Source organism: Phycodurus eques, chromosome 12 (genome assembly GCF_024500275.1).
Source record: "Phycodurus eques isolate BA_2022a chromosome 12, UOR_Pequ_1.1, whole genome shotgun sequence".
Classification (NCBI taxonomy): domain Eukaryota; kingdom Metazoa; phylum Chordata; class Actinopteri; order Syngnathiformes; family Syngnathidae; genus Phycodurus; species Phycodurus eques.
The window spans coordinates 26,367,327-26,383,223 of NC_084536.1; the positions used below are offsets into that span (position 1 = coordinate 26,367,327).

At 44.3% G+C, this 15,897-nt stretch overlaps 1 protein-coding gene across 2 annotated transcripts in view; it reads right to left on the reverse strand.

Moving 5' to 3' along the window:
- The window catches only part of ubxn4 (UBX domain protein 4), a 70,556-nt gene that overhangs the window by 49,583 nt on the left and 5,076 nt on the right, over positions 1-15,897 (reverse strand). For both annotated transcript variants that reach the window (XM_061692213.1, XM_061692212.1), the window contains exons 5-7: positions 9,603-9,783; positions 5,676-5,775; positions 5,550-5,604 (exon numbers count right to left, since the gene is read on the reverse strand). In XM_061692213.1, coding sequence (XP_061548197.1) covers positions 5,550-5,604; positions 5,676-5,775; positions 9,603-9,783 — 336 coding nt within the window. The remainder of the gene's footprint in view (positions 1-5,549; positions 5,605-5,675; positions 5,776-9,602; positions 9,784-15,897) is intronic.

A 15,897-nucleotide genomic window follows, 5' to 3' on the forward strand; every position in this document is an offset into this window, starting at 1 on the left:
AAATTCTAAGTTTATGATTATTTGCTAAAAACAATCAAGTTTGTCAGTTTGAACATTAAATATCTTGTCTTTGTCGTGTATTCAATTAAATATAGGTTGAACATGATTTCAAATCATTGTATTCTGTTTTTATTTATGTTTAACACAACGTCCCAATTTCATTGGAATTGGGGTTGTACTTGGATGGGAGACCGCCTGAGAATACAAGGAGCTGTTACATGAGATACTAATTTCTCATTCTGTTCATTTGTGACCCACAGTAGGTGACAAGAAGGCATGAATCTGGGTATAGTTATTCGACTGTGGTTTTGAGTATAGTATTACTGGAAACGATGGATTTTCTCAAGACTAGTATCCATTAGATTTGTTTTTGGGTTTATTAGTTTGTGTAGAATTCGCTCTGCTTGATGACTTCTTAGTACATATGATCCAAGTTTCATTGATTTCACCCCAACCTCTTAGAATTGTAAAATGAAATGTTTCTGTATTTATTGTGAATTTATTTGTCATTATAGCTCCTTCTTTAGGTCTGTAATTCTAGATTTGATTTTATATTTCACAGATTCTAGAACATTGTCACAGGTTTCTTGACTTTGTGCTCCCAGTTTTCAATTTTTTGTTGTCTTGAGTTTCTTTTCAGAAGAGATTACTATTACCTTGCCACTAATCAAGGCCTTTAATGCATTCCAGAATCGAGGTGGTGGCACCTTTGTAGCCGTTGTGTTCCAAATATGAATTAATATAGTTTTGTTTCTTTTTTATAAATGGGCTATTCAAAATGAGTTAGACCACTGAGAGGACCTGGTCTTACTACCTAAGTAGACTGACATATTAATGTGACCATGGTCTGAGAAAGTGAAGGGTGTGAGTCTAAAAAGTTATTTTTTTGTACATAAAAGGTTTTTTTTTGTACATAAAAAAATGTGGCAGCACGGTGTGCAACTCACAGTTCTGAGGGCCGGGATTCAATCCCCGGCCCCGCCTGTGTAGAGTTTACATGTTCTCCCCGTGCCACTCCGGTTTCCACCCACATCCCAAAAACATGCATGGTAGGTTAATTGACAACTCTAAATTGCCCGTAGGTGTGCATGTGAGTGTGAATGGTTGTTTGTTTGAATGTGTCCTGTGATAGGCTGGCAACCAGTTCAGGGTGTACCCCGCCTCCTGCCTGATGCTAGCTGGGATAGGCTCCAGCACGCCCGCAACCCTAGTGAGGAGAAGCGGCTCAGAAAATGGATGGATGGATAAAAAAATGTCAATACGAGGATATACATGAGCAGATGAGTAATGTGGGAAGTCTTGACTTGTCAGGTTCTTCTCTCTCTCTCCTTACGTTTGCAATCCCTATTTCATTTTAATCGTACTGTTGAAAATACAACAGTCTTACACGTCAATAAACAAATTACTTGTATTCACAACACACCATCATTCATTCGCTTGGTGGTGATGTCGTGGGCTGAAGAAACTCGGTGCTCTCCGGGCAGCCTGCTGCAGGCCGCCTCCATCACCGGTGCGTGGTGAGGAGTGGCCGCCGCCGAGGCAGAACCACTGAGATGGGCGCGGCGTCTCAGTCTCGCTCCACAGCAGGCCTGCCAAGCATGTGCCAGCCCATGCGCGCGCGCACGCACGCCCACCTCGAAGATGGAGAAACAAACTCGCAGGCTAGAGGAGCCGTCCGCCTGAACACCAGCGCAAGTCTGTCTGGGGGGCCCGCCAACAGTGCCCAATTGATTTTCCATGAGCTGTGTAAATTATGTTACGACGACACAATATGACAAAAAAAAATAATAATTTTCCTTCTACTTGTGTAAAATATGCATCCTCAATTATTACAATGAATTTTTTAAGAAAAATGCGCATTTACACAAGAAATTACAATATTCTAATTACTGTCCCTTATAATTTTGGGAATTAATACAAATATAAGGAATTTTATGTTTTGTCAGCTATTATTCCACTACTGGGTGGCACGGTGGCCGACTGGTTAGCACATCTGCCTCAGTTGTGAGGACATTAACTGAGTGGCATTAAACAGATTGAAATCTCTCTTTTTTATCAAATTTACACCGTTTGTTAAAATAGTGCTGACTGTGAAGTAAATTGAATTGAGTTACTGCCACCATTAATATACACACGCACATATCTCAAGTCAAAGCAAAAATCCGGTCCAAAAAACGGCTCGTATCTTGAAAACCCTGTACGTCGGGTCACTCGTATCTCAAGGTACCACTGTATATCCATGACAGTTTTTCCAAAATGTACCATCACATCCCCTCCTGGAGCAGTCACCTTATCGTGGTAGAGGGGTTTGCGTGTCCCAATGATCCTAGGAGCTAAGTTGTCTGGAGTTTCAAGACCCTGGTAGGGTCACTCATGACAAACAGGTCCTAGGTGCGGTACCAGACAAAGCATGCTCAAAGACCCCTTATGATGAGTATATATATTGGACCTCGATTTCCCTTTCCCGGACGCGGGTCACTGAGGTTTCCCTCTGGAGTCAGGCCTGGAGGTGGGGCTCAAAGGCGAGTGCCTGGTGGCCGGGCCTGCATCAATTGGGGCCCGGGCCGGGCATACCCAGAAAGGGTAATGTGTCCCCCCCTTCCCATGAGCTCACCACCTATGGGAGGGGCCACAGGGGTTGGGTGCAATATGAGCTAGGGGGTGACCGAAGGCGGGGACCTTGGCGATCTGATACACGACTGCAGAAGCTGGTTCTAGGGACGTGGAATGCCACGTCACTGGCAGGGAAGGAGCCTGAGCTGGTGTGTGAGGTCGAGAAGTTCCGACTAGATATAGTTGGGCTCGCCTCTACACACGGCTTGGGCTCTGGTACCAGTCCTCTTGAGAGGGGTTGGACTCTCATCCACTCTGGAGTTGCCCACGGTGAGAGGTGCAGAGCAGGTGTGGGTATACTTATTGCCCCCCGGCTCGGCCCCTGTACATTGGGGTTCATCGCAGTGGACGAGAGGGTAGCCTCCCTCCGCCTTCGGGTGGGGGAAAAGGTCCTGACTGATGCTTGTGCCTATGCACCAAACAGCAGCTCAGAGTACCCACCCTTTTTGGAGTCCTTGGAGGGGGTGCTGGAGAGAGCTCCTACTGGGGACTCAATCGTTCTGCTGGGGGAATTCAACGCTCATGTGTGCAATGACAGTGAAAACTGGAAGTGTGTGATTGGGAGGAACGCCCCCCACCCCCGACCAGAACCAGACCAGTATTCTATTACTGAACTTCTGTGCTCATCACGGATTGTCCATAACGAACAGCATGTTAAAGCATAAGGGTGTCCATACGTGCACTTGGCACCAGGGCACCCTAGGTCGCAGTTCGATGATCGACTTTCCCGTTGTGTCATCTGACTTGCGGCCACGTCTTAGACACTCGGGTGAAGAGAGGGGCGGAATATTCACCACCTGGTGGTGTGTTGGCTCCGATGCTGAGGGAAGATGCCTGTCCGACATGGCACCTCTGGCAGAACTTCACCCACATCCTGGGGGAGGCGGGGGACATTGAGTCCGAGTGGACCATGTTACATGCCTCCATTGCTGAGGCAGCCAACCGGAGCTGTGGCCGTAAGGTGGTCGTTGCCCGTCATGGCGGCAATCCCTAAACCCGTTGGTGGCACCAGCGGTGAGGGATGCCGTCAAGCTGAAGAAGGAGTCCTATCGGGCCTTTTTGGCCTGTGGGACTCCTGAGGCAGCTGATGGGTACCAGCTGGCGAAGGGGGAGGCAGCTTTGGTGGTCGCTGAGGCAAAAACTCAGGCATGGGAGGAGTTCGGTGAGGCCATGCAAAACGACTTCCGGACGGCTTTGAGGGAATTCTGGTCCACCATCTGGCGTCTCAGGAGGGGGAAACAGTGCTCCATCAACACTGTGAATAGTAGCTGCTGACCTTGACTCAGGGCGTTCTGAGTCGGTGGGGAGAATACTTCAAAGACCTCATCAATTCCACCGACACAAATTCCCATTAGGATGCAGAGTCTGGGGTCTCTGAGGCGGGCTCTCCTATCTCTGGGGTTGAGGTCACTGAGGTGGTTAAAAAGCTCCTTGGTGGCAAGGCCCCAGGGGTGGATGAGGTTTGCCCGGAGTTCCTAAAGACTCTGGATGTTGTAGAGCTGTCCTGGTTGACACGCCTCTGCAACATCGCATGGACATCGGGGACAGTGCCTCTGGATTGGCAGATTGGGGTGGTGGTCCCCCTTTTTAAGAAGGGGAACCAGAGGGTGTGTTCCAACTACAGGGGGATCATACTCCTCAGCGTCCCTGGTAAGGTCTATTCAGGGGTGCTAGAGAGGAGGGTCTATCAGAAAGTCAAATCTCCTGGCCGTGGAACGGTGGACCAGCTCTACACACACGGCAGGGTCCTCGAGGGTGCATGGGAATTCGCCTAACCAGTCTACATGTGTTTTGTGGACTTGGAGAAGGCGTTCAACCATGTCCCTCAGGGAGTCCTGCTTCAGGAGGAGTATGGGGTACCAAACCCCCTTACAAGCGCTGTTCGGTCCGTGTACGACCAGTGTCCACATTGCTGGCAGTAAGTCGGACTCGTTTCCGTTGAGGGTTGGACTCCGCCAAGGCTGCCCTTTGTCATCGATTCTGTTCATACATTTTATGGACAGAATTTCTCGGCGGAGCTGAGGCGTAGAGGGGTTCCCGTTTTGTGGCCTCAGTAATGCATCTCTGCTTTTTGCAGATGATGTGGTTCTGTTGGCTTCATCAAGCTGTGATCTCCAACTCTCAGTGGAGCGGTTCACAGTAGAATGTGAAATCAGCACCTCCAAATCTGAGGCCATGGTCCTCAGTCGGAGAAGGGTCCTGTGCCCTCTCCAGGTCAGGGATGAGATCCTGCACCAAGTGGAGGAGTTCAAGTATCTTGGGGTCTTGTTCACAAGTGAGGGAAGAATAGAACGGGAGGTTTGACAGGCGGATCGGTGCAACGTCTGCAGTGATCCGGACTTGTTATCGCTCCGTTGTGGTGAAGAAGGAGCTAAGCCGAAAGGCGAAGCTCTCAATTTACCAGTCAATCTACGTAGGAACATATGGTCACGAGCCGTGGGTCGCAACCAAAAGAACAAGATCCCGGATACAAGCGGCTGAAATTAGTTTCTTCCGCAGGGTGTCAGGGCTCTCCCTTAGAGATAGGGTGAGAAGCTTGGTCAGCCGGGTGAGGCTAGAGGCACTGCTCCCCCACATTGAGAGGAGCCAGGTGAGGTGGCTCGTGCATCTGGTTAGGATGCCTCCTGGACGCCTCCCTGGTGAGGTGTTCCGGGCATGTCTCACGAGACCCCAGGGACGTCCCAGGACGAGGTGGAAAGACTACGTCTCCCGGCTGGCCTGGGAACACCTCGGGATCCCCCCGAAAAGAGCTGGATAAAGTGGCTGGAGAGAGGGAAGTCTGGGCGTCCCTGCTAACGCTACTGCCACCCCGACCCGACCTCGGATAAGCGGAATAAAATTGATAGATGGATGGATGGATGTGCCATCGCTGGTTTTTTTTTGTATGACATCGCTATAATCCATTGTATCCGTTTACCCCAGGAATGGTTCCTCACCTCATCCTTCAGTGTTGTCTTTTGCTGATGCCTCTCATCTGGTTCCATGTTAAATCTAGTAAGAGAAAACATCATTATTTTGATAGCGAAAATAAATTAAAAAACAGTTTGTATGTGTGCTATTACCTTTGCACATCCAGGTTTTCTTCACTCGTAAAACATAAACTCGTACGATCTGAATGTCCACTCGCTGCAATGGTCTTAGTTGACTGTCTACCTCCAGCTGCTATGATTGAAAGCATATGCAGAAATAAAAATAAAATACTGTGCGTGAGCTAGTCATTGAAATCAGTACAGTGGACCCCTGCATACTTACTGTTCGGCACCCGTGGATTCACCTGTTCGCAGATTTTTCCCCCCCCCCCAATTTAAATTTGATATTGTTTTCCTCTCTCTTTCTTTCTTTATTGGGGGGAACCAAACCCGAAATGCTTATTGGCGGTTTAGCCCCGCTTATTTAAAGTCTTTTTAAATGCTTTTCTTTTTTTTATTTTATTTAACAACAAACAAAAGTCAAGTATTATGGGTGACAATTAACCGCTCCACGAAAAGCTTGGGTCCACTGTACATACAAAACAAAATAAATGTATTTTCCTTTTTCATTGCACATTGCTAAACTGACAAACATCTGCACTTGAATCACTCTTTCACTTCGTCTTGCTATACAATTCAGGGGTGTCAAACTCATTTTTGTCATGGGCCACATCATAGTTATGACTTTCCTCGGAGGGTCGCTACAAATGTGAACCCAAATAAACAAAAGATTACCACCTATAATTGCATACAGTATACACAACATTCACGAATAACCAGTTTTGAAATCAGAAGTCATGTTCAGGGTGCATCATGGAAGTCTTGAATGCCGCGGGCATTAACACACCTTTGCATTCCACTGCCTGTACAACGTAATTGATTAAAATAAAATAATAATAATCTTTTCAAGAGCGGAAGTAGCAATTATGGATGAGAATTAGCTGTATTACCAATAAAACCACAAAAAAATTCAGAATCATAGAATTAACAATGAAGCGGTTAGTGAACCATCAATCATGGCAGACGCATTTACGGGTGTGCTGGAGCCTACATGAGAAATTACGGTATTCGCAAATTATGGTGGAAAATAAGTATTTGGTCACCTACAAACAAGCAAGATTTCACAGACCAACCACTTCTTTTAAAAGGCTCCTCTGTCCTCCACTCGTTACCTGTATTAATAGCACTTGTTTGAACTTAGAATAAAAAGACACCTGTCCACAACCTCAAAACAGTCACACTGCAAACTCCACTATGGCCAAGACCAAAGAGCTGTCAAAGAACACCAGAAGCAAAATTGTAGACCTGCACCAGGCACCAAGATTGAATCTGCAATAGGTAAGCAGCTTGGTGTGAAGAAATCAACTGTTGGAGCAATTATTAGAAAATGGACGACATACAAGACCACTGATAATCTCCCTCGATCTGGGGCTCCACGCAAGATCTCCCCCCGTGGGGTCAAAATGATCACAAGAACGGTGAGCAAAAATCCCAGAACCACATAGAGGGACCTAGTGAATGACCTGCAGAGAGCTGGGACCAATGTAACAAAGGCTACCACCAGTAACACACTACGCTGCCAGGGACTCAAATCCTGCAGAACCAGACGTGGGACGTCTCTCATCTTTTTACGTGGGAGAACTTGCACAATTGGTTGCTGACTGGATACTTTTTTGCCCCACTGTATTGCAGTATAATTAAATAATTTGACCATGGGCACGTGTTCTCTAATTAGCATTACAGGTGTCTTCAAACTTCTAATCAGTCAGTCGGCCTATTTAAAAGGTGACAAGTAATCACTGTGCTGTTTGGTGACACAGACCAGAGGAAGCGAAGGAAAGAGTTGTCTCAGGACATTAGAAAGAAAATTATAGACAAGCAAGTTAAATGTAAAGGGTATAGACCATCTCCAAGCAGCTTTATGTTCCTGTGACTACAGCTGCACATATTGTTCAGAAATTAAGATCCAAGGGACTGTATTCAAATTCTGGACGTGACTGCGGAACGGAAATTGTGCACAAATTGAAGAGACGGATTATATGTATGGTGATAAAAGAGCCTAGAACAAACTCCAAAGAAATTACAGGTGAACTCCAAGGTCATGGTTCGTCAATGTCAGATGGCACCATCCGTCTTTGTTTCAGCCAAAGTGAGACGATAAAGCCACTCATAGCTACATAGCCACTCCCACCGCACGCCAGTTGTACAGCCGGTTCCACTACACTTGTGCCCCTGCTATCCCTGTCCTGTTCTTCCCTACTGAAACAGGGTGTTGCACTACTGAAATCCAATGTTACAATCTATTATGCATATGATTTTGTTTTCTATAACTAGTGACCTGTCTTTTATTTTTATTTAGTCATTTCATTCTCTTTCTGTAACCCCCTTTTAAATCTCTTTCTGTCCTACTGAAATTTTCAATAAACTCCACTGTTGCACAGTAAAACGGCATTAAAGAGCTACAGATTCTCCATTCTGCTTGACCTTAGAGCCGAACAGGTCAGGTTATTAAAAAAATAATAATAAAAACAAAAAGGGGCCAATCTAGCCTGCCTGGCATTTAATCTTTTAGCAGACTTACAGTACAATACGCAATGTTCTTATGATCAGTCCATACCATAAATGGGATTTGAGCTCCCTCCAGCCAGTGCCTCCACTCCTCTCATGCCACCTTGACTGCCAGCAGTTCGAGTCACCGACATTTAATTTTTTTTTGGCAGGGGAAAGTTTCTTGAAATGCACAAGGATGAGGCTTACCACCCTTGAGGCCTTTTGGGGGGAGCACAGCTCCTATCCCAATATCTTGTGGGCAGAGGTGGGTAGGAATGCGCTGGATTTACTCTGTTACATTTACTCAAGTCACATTTTAGATGAATTGGACTTGTCAGAGTACTTTTAATGGAGCATACTTTGTACTTTTACTCAAGTATTTATGTTAAGAGGAAACTGCACTTTAACTCCGTTAAAATCATCTACATACCTTGCTACTTTCATTTATCAATAATTGCGTGCGCGATCTATTTTTAGACTTTCATTTTCAACTTCCCATCAGGTCCTGTTGCTCCAATCCATTGTGATTACCACACTAATGTTTCACTTTGTTCATCAACCAAACGACACAAGAAAGTCACGTCTGCACAAAAAGTATTTTATTGGGCTTCATGGGCCAATCTAAGTGAGTCGTGACAGCTGCGCGTGGACTCGTGTTTACATTACAGACTACAAAAAACAACAGCTTTAACATGCAGTGTAGTTTTGTCATTGCCCAAATGTGAAACATGAATCTTCTGGGTTATGTTCTGGTCACTCACTCACTTTCTCTCTCTTTGTCTGTCTCTCTCTCTCACACACACACACGCACACGCACACACACACGCACGCACTATCAATAAGCCTGGTCAGCAAACTTCTTCTTCATTCTGTCATTTTAGTTTAGCAAATAATGTTTCTGTCAGGCCCTATGCACGTGTTTTGTTTTCACTTAAAAATTTAAATGGTGGCAGGTGTGTGTGGACTCCCACTGAACATGAGTTTGAATGTGATCTGTTACTTTTGAACTCAGCTACGTGCCAGTTATAAGAGGGAGTGCATCCAGATTTATTTTTATTTATTTTATATAACCAGGTAAAAGACCGGTTAAAACACAACATCTCTTTTGCAGTGGTGACCTGGCCAAGAAGGCAGCAAGTTAAACGTCAAGTCCAAGTCAATCACATTCAAGTTTATTTCAGTTGTTTATTTTCACTTCCCCTCTCAGAAAGATCGAGTTGTACAAATTCTAGTTCACATTAATGGTGATTTATCTTGGTCAAAATTGTTTTACAACACAAAAACCTGGCATTTGAACAGGGGCGTATATACTTTTAATATACTCTGCAACCTTGTTCCTGTTTTGTAATCTGCTTTAGCCTACAGTATTGTGCTGTTTAACAAGTGCAAACAATAGAATAGGACCATTTGCATTGCCTTAATTTGTTATTTTACAAAAATAACAAATTAAGGTCTTTTTTAAGGTCTTACCTTTGGTTGGCTCTCTCGGTTCTACGTCTTCCACTGCAGAGGAACTCATGTCATCTTCTGGTGATATGAAGGGCACTGCAGGAGCTGAGAGTGCAGCCATGGCAGGTTGTGTTGGGCTGATCATCACAGTAGCAGACGTCTCTTGTGACACCATGTCAGGGCCAATTTTTTGTCCATGCATCTGAAGTAGTCCACACAAAGGCCAAACAACACATTTATGTGTATTGTGGAGGAACGGACAAATCATCACTTTCCCCCCCCAATATAATTAAAACTATATTTATGGATAGGTCTGAAGCTGCTGAACATTTTGAGAGGTCGGAAGTAAAAATATTCATATATATGACTTACTTATGACACTTGAGCTTGTGTCTTTTTTGTAACAAATACTTCATTTGGCTACTAATTGCAACGCAATCTGAGGGTTAAGGCTAGCTCAGCACCATTTTAGCATGGTTTAGCAGTCTTCTCCTGTTAGTTACTACTCGGCCAACTTTTGTGATAACCATATTTGTCAGAATTGTAGCTTATTCGCTGCCATGGAGGCGATGATTAGTGACTTTCAGAGGAGTGGCGTGTTCAGGGCCTATCCAAGGTTCTAATACATTTGAGATTTCAAAATTCCACACGTTTTCCAGACTTTTCGATAAAAACTTTTTAAATAATTTGTGATATTTCAGTGAATAGATGTATACAAGATCAGATATGTGTATGTCCGACAAGGTGTACAATTATCAGGGATTAATGGAGGATACAGAGGCATGAAATGACGCGCAGCGGCTGACGGTTGCCACCGCAAAGTCCATTAAGCCCCAATAACTGTTTACCTTGATGGGCATTAACCCGGTTATAACATGGTCATTTGGCAACAAACTTTTCATTCCAATCCCATAACTTTCTAAGCGAAAGTTAACACTATTCAGTACTCCAGCAAATACATTTTCTAGTTTGACAATGTTAAATAACAACCACAGGTATGATGATGAAATCACTTTTTGTTATTACATATATTCAGTACATTTATGTGGTGGCTGATGCAAGCGCTCAGGCTGGTACTCTGTCGGTCATCGTTGACTGGACGACGGCATAAAATTGTCGCAGGGTATCATTCAAAACATCAACGGTGAAATGTTCAGTTTGCTTTTGTCAGTTTTTTTGCCGGGAAATGTCTGTGCGTTTTATTCGCCTACTTTATGGTTTTCTTCATGTTGATTTTACAGTCTTACGGGGTTTACTCTTTGTGCCGCCTCTCGTCTCTTCATTTTCCTCTCAATTCCTCAGCAGCATCCCAGTCATCAAAGGTTTTGTAATCACCAAATAAAGTAAATGATTAAATCACTCATTGTTATTTTAAATTTGCTAATTTCTGTCCTCAGAGTATTTCACATTTACTTATCAGAAAATCTTACTTTCAATTTGCCATATCTGTTCATATGATGTAATGGCTACGGGTGCTGCGCATTAATTTGGAAAAAAAAATATTTTTTTTGACAGCAACTATTAAGAGACGTATGAAGGGCGGATGGAAATTATTTGAGCCAATCAGAATAGAGTATCCACCAAGACCATGGTTCAATACCGTGTGCTCTCACACAAACATCGCTACGCTTAAAAGTGCCTGAAAAAAAACACATCGATCTATCTTCTTTTGAGATATTTTTTTGTTTTAGAAAATAGAGCTATCTTGGAAAAAATAATATTTTTCCATGCAATAGTGTCCTTTTTCCTTACTTTTCCAGACCTGGAAATTTATGTTATCAAATTCCATACTTTCTATACTTGCGTAGGAACCCTGCTATCTCACTGGTGGAGACGTCGCAGAGACTGTTGAAACTGCTGAGAGAGATCAGTTGCGGCGACTCCATGACCTGGGAGACCAAAATATTGGTTGCGCTCTCACCAGGAAGATGTCTGCAAGACTCCTCTAGACAACGTGACAACCAATTCACCTGGAAGTCTCTGATATAGGCCCATATACAGCATATATATTCTGTAAATAAATATACAGCATAATGTATATTGTGTGCTTGGTGTGTGTGCAGTTGGAAACATCTCAGCCACAGACCATGTTTTCAAGTGAGTTATCCTCGAAATGGTGTCAATAGACCTTATGTGTGTTGATACGCCCTCTATCATATTGTTGTGTGCCAACTAATCTTTATTTTGTACCACGAATGAGTCTCAGATCGCGACCAATGACCTGCCTTGTTGTCACTACCCTTAGCAAGAATGTGGCTACTGTCAATGATTTTTTGCAGTTGAGAATAGGTATTCTCAACTGCATTTAAGCCAAAGTATCACATCTATATCACAAGGGTGCACCACTGCCACACTGAATACAATAAGTAGGGGGGAATAAAAGTCCTTCATCCATCCATCCATTTTCCGTACCACGTATCCTCACTAGGGTTACGGGTGTGCCGGAACCCATCTCAGCTGTTTTTGGGCGAAAAGCGGGGAACACCCTGAACTGGTCGCCAGCCTAGGGTTTGGCATTGAGAATCGAAAACCGATTGGAACCGGGACTAATGTACCAGTTCTCTCGGAATCGTTCAAATTTAAAAATGTTTGTTCCAAGTTTCGTTGCCTACAGTCCGCCCACCCGAAGAGGAAGTGGTGAAAACCAACGAAGAAGTGAAGCGGCGAAAACCAACAAAGAATGCACACGAAGACGTGCTTGTCCCCAACGGCGGCAAACAAAAGTGTGCCGTCTTTTTCATGGACGCCCCTGCTTATTTCAGCAAGACTATGCCAAACCACATTCTCCATGTGTTACAACAGCTGGCTTCATAGTAAAAGAGTGTGGGTACTAGACTGGCCTGCTTGCAATCCAGCCGTGTCTCCCATTAAAAATGTGTGGCGCATTGTGAAGCGTAAAATACGACAATGGAGACCCTGGACTGTTTAACAGCTGAAGCTGTACATCAAGCAAGAATGGGAAATAATTCCACTTACAAAAGTAAGTGGAATCAACAATTAGTGTCCTCAGTTCCCAAACATTTATTGAATGTAGTTAACAGAAAAGGGGATGTAACACAGTGGTAAACATGACCCTGTCCCAGCTTTTTTGGAACGTGTTGCAGCCATAAAATTCTGAGTTGATGATTATTTGTTTATCAGTTTGAACATAAAATATCTTGTCTTTTAGTGTATTCAATTAAATATAGTTTGACCATGATTTGCAAATCATTGTATTCTGTTTTTATTTATGTTTAACACAACATCCCAACTTAATTGGAATTGGGGTTGTATTAACTGCGTCCGACACTTAGTTTCTGAGATCAGACGAAATTGGGCGTATTATGGGTAGTATGGCCGTAAGTAAATACATATAATGTAATGTAAATATCTAATGTAACAAAAGAACTTCATTTGGGAGACTGAAGGGGAAATCTCTAGGGACAGACAGATACTCCACATTGTATAAAACAATGCCAGACCCAACAAATTCAAACACGACTAAAAACATTAAATTGGAATTGGAAACCAAAACCATCCCCAATTTCTGGAGAAACATAATCATTTCAATCATTCATAAAAAGGGCAAGGACAACTTGGAATACAAGTTAGCCTCCCAAATACAGACAGAGGAGACCCCGGACTGTTGAACAGCTGAAGCTGTACATCAAGCAAGAATGGGAAAGAATTCCACCTACAAAGCTTCAACAATTAGTGCTCTCAGTTCCCAAACGTTTATTGAATGTTGTTAAAAGAAAAGGATGTAACACAGTGGTAAACATGACCCTGTCCCAGCTTTTTTGGAACGTGTTGCAGTCACAAAATTCTAAGTTAATGATTATTTGCTAAAAACAATAAAGTTGATCAGTTTGAACATTAAATATCTTGTCTTTCTCGTGTATTTAATTAAATATAGGTTGAACATGATTTGCAAATCATTGTATTCTGTTTTTATTTATGTTTAACACACCATCCAAACTTCATTGGAATTGGGGTTGTACATGCAGCTGCAAGTCCAATGACTCGACCACAAAGTCGATCATCAAACTGTGGCCTAAGGTGTCTCGGTGCCAAGTGAACGCATGGACACCCATATGTCTGAACATAGCATTCAGGTGAAACTCCGCAAGAGAGGACACAGATTGGCGTTCCCATCGATCCACCTCGCGAATGTACGCTCCCTAACCATCAAAATGGACGAGCTTCATCTTCTGTTAAAGACCAGTAAAGACTTCGGACGTTCCGCGGCCATGTGCTTCACGGAGACCTGGCTTTGCGACGCTGTACCCGATGGCGCAGTCATGCTTCCCGGCTTTCACATTCATCGAGCGGACCGCGACATGGAATCATCGGGGAAAACAAAGGGCGGCGGGATATGCCTCTATATCAACGAAAAATGGTGTACGGACGTCACGGAGCTCAGCACACACTGCAGCCCGCATTTGGAGTCGCTATTTTTAAACTGTAAACCATTCTACTCGCCACGTGAGTTTGCATCGTTCATACTGGCTGGAGTCTATATACCGCCTCAAGCTAACACGAACGCCGCACTGCTAACGCTCACCGAACAAGTCAACGAAATTGAAAAAAAAAAACACCCAGACTCACCCCTCATTATTCTCGGGGACTTTAACAAAGCTAAACTCAACCACAAACTCCCTAAATACAAGCAGCACATCAACTGTCCGACCAGGGAAAATAATACTTTAGACCACTGCTACACTACGGTAAAAAACGCATAGCGTGCTATACCTCGTGCAGCCCTGGGCTCATCTGATCACTGCTTAAGTCACTTAATACCGACGTACAGGCAAGAACTTAAATGCGCGAAGCCTACTGTGAAAACAGTGAAAAAGTGGACCAATGAAGCAAAGCTGGAACTTCAAAGCTGTTTAGACTGCACAGACTGGAGTGCCTTTGAAAATTCAGCTGGCAGCCTGGATGAATATACGGACACTGTCACATCCTATATCAGTTTCTGTGAAGAGGTTTGTGTACCAACAAAATCATTTCGCACATTCAACAACAACAAGCCGTGGTTCACTGCTAAACTTAAGCAGCTTCACCAAGCTAAGGAGGATGCATATCAGAGCGGGGACAGGGCCCTGTATAATCGAGCTAGAAACCAGCTGACTAAAGAAATTAACATTGCAAAGAGGATCTATGCAGCAAAGTTGGAAAATCAGTTTAGCGCAAACGACTCTAAATCAGTCTGGCATGCATTCCAATCGCTGACTAATTACAAGCGACGATCCCCCCCAAGCTGAGAACAACAGCACACTAGCCAACGACTTGAATACCTTCTGACACAACCTGGAGCTGAACACGCTCAAGACTGAAGAGATGATCGTGGACTTCAGGAGGCATCCTTCGCCACAGCTTCCCCTCACGTTGTCCAGCTGCCTTGTGTCAACCGTCGAGACCTTCAAGTTCCTGGGAATTACAATCTCTCAGGACCTGAAGTGGGCGACCAACATCAACTCCGTCCTCAAAAAGGCCCAGCAGAGGATGTACTTCCTGCGGCTTCTGAGAAAGCACAGCCTGCCACCGGAGCTGCTGAGACAGTTCTACACAGCGGTCATCGAATCAGTCCTGTGTTCCTCCATCACAGTCTGGTTTGGTGCTGCTACAAAAAAGGACAAACTCCGACTGAAACGGACAATCAAAACTGCTGAAAGGATTGTCGGTACCCCCCTACCCACACTTGAGGACTTGCACGCTGCCAGAACTAAGACAAGGGCGTGCAAAATCCTCTCGGACCTCCGCACCCCGGTCGCCAGCTCTTCCAGCTCCTTCCCTCAGGTAGGCGCTACCGATCAATGCAAACTAGAACTAGTAGACATTCCAACAGCTTCTTCCCTCTTGCAATCAACTTCTTAAACAGCTAACCTACAATTCCATTACAACAAGCTGGCAATTTTTTGACTTGAGTTCGTTGTCTCATTTCTGTGGGGCCAATTATGTATTACAGAGACAACTACTCACTGTAGTTGTCTCGCCATGCTGCACTATTTGCATATACTGGCCACTCATGCCAGAGTAGCATCTGCCCCATTTGCACACTGATTGAGGAGTATCTGTAACATTTGCACAACCAACATTGTCCCAGATGATCGCACTACTCGTCACTTTAAACCGCATACACTCCTTGAAGTCTCAGCGCCCTTTGCACAATGGTCATTGCACCGGACTATTGCAATATTAGTCATTTGAACTGCTCTAAGTGCTAGAGAACTCTGCATCTTTTTGCACAATTGCTTTTTGTCAATGTCGTTATGTCTCCAAAGTGTTCTGTAAATTGACTGTCTGTTGTACTAGAGCGGCTCCAACGACCGGA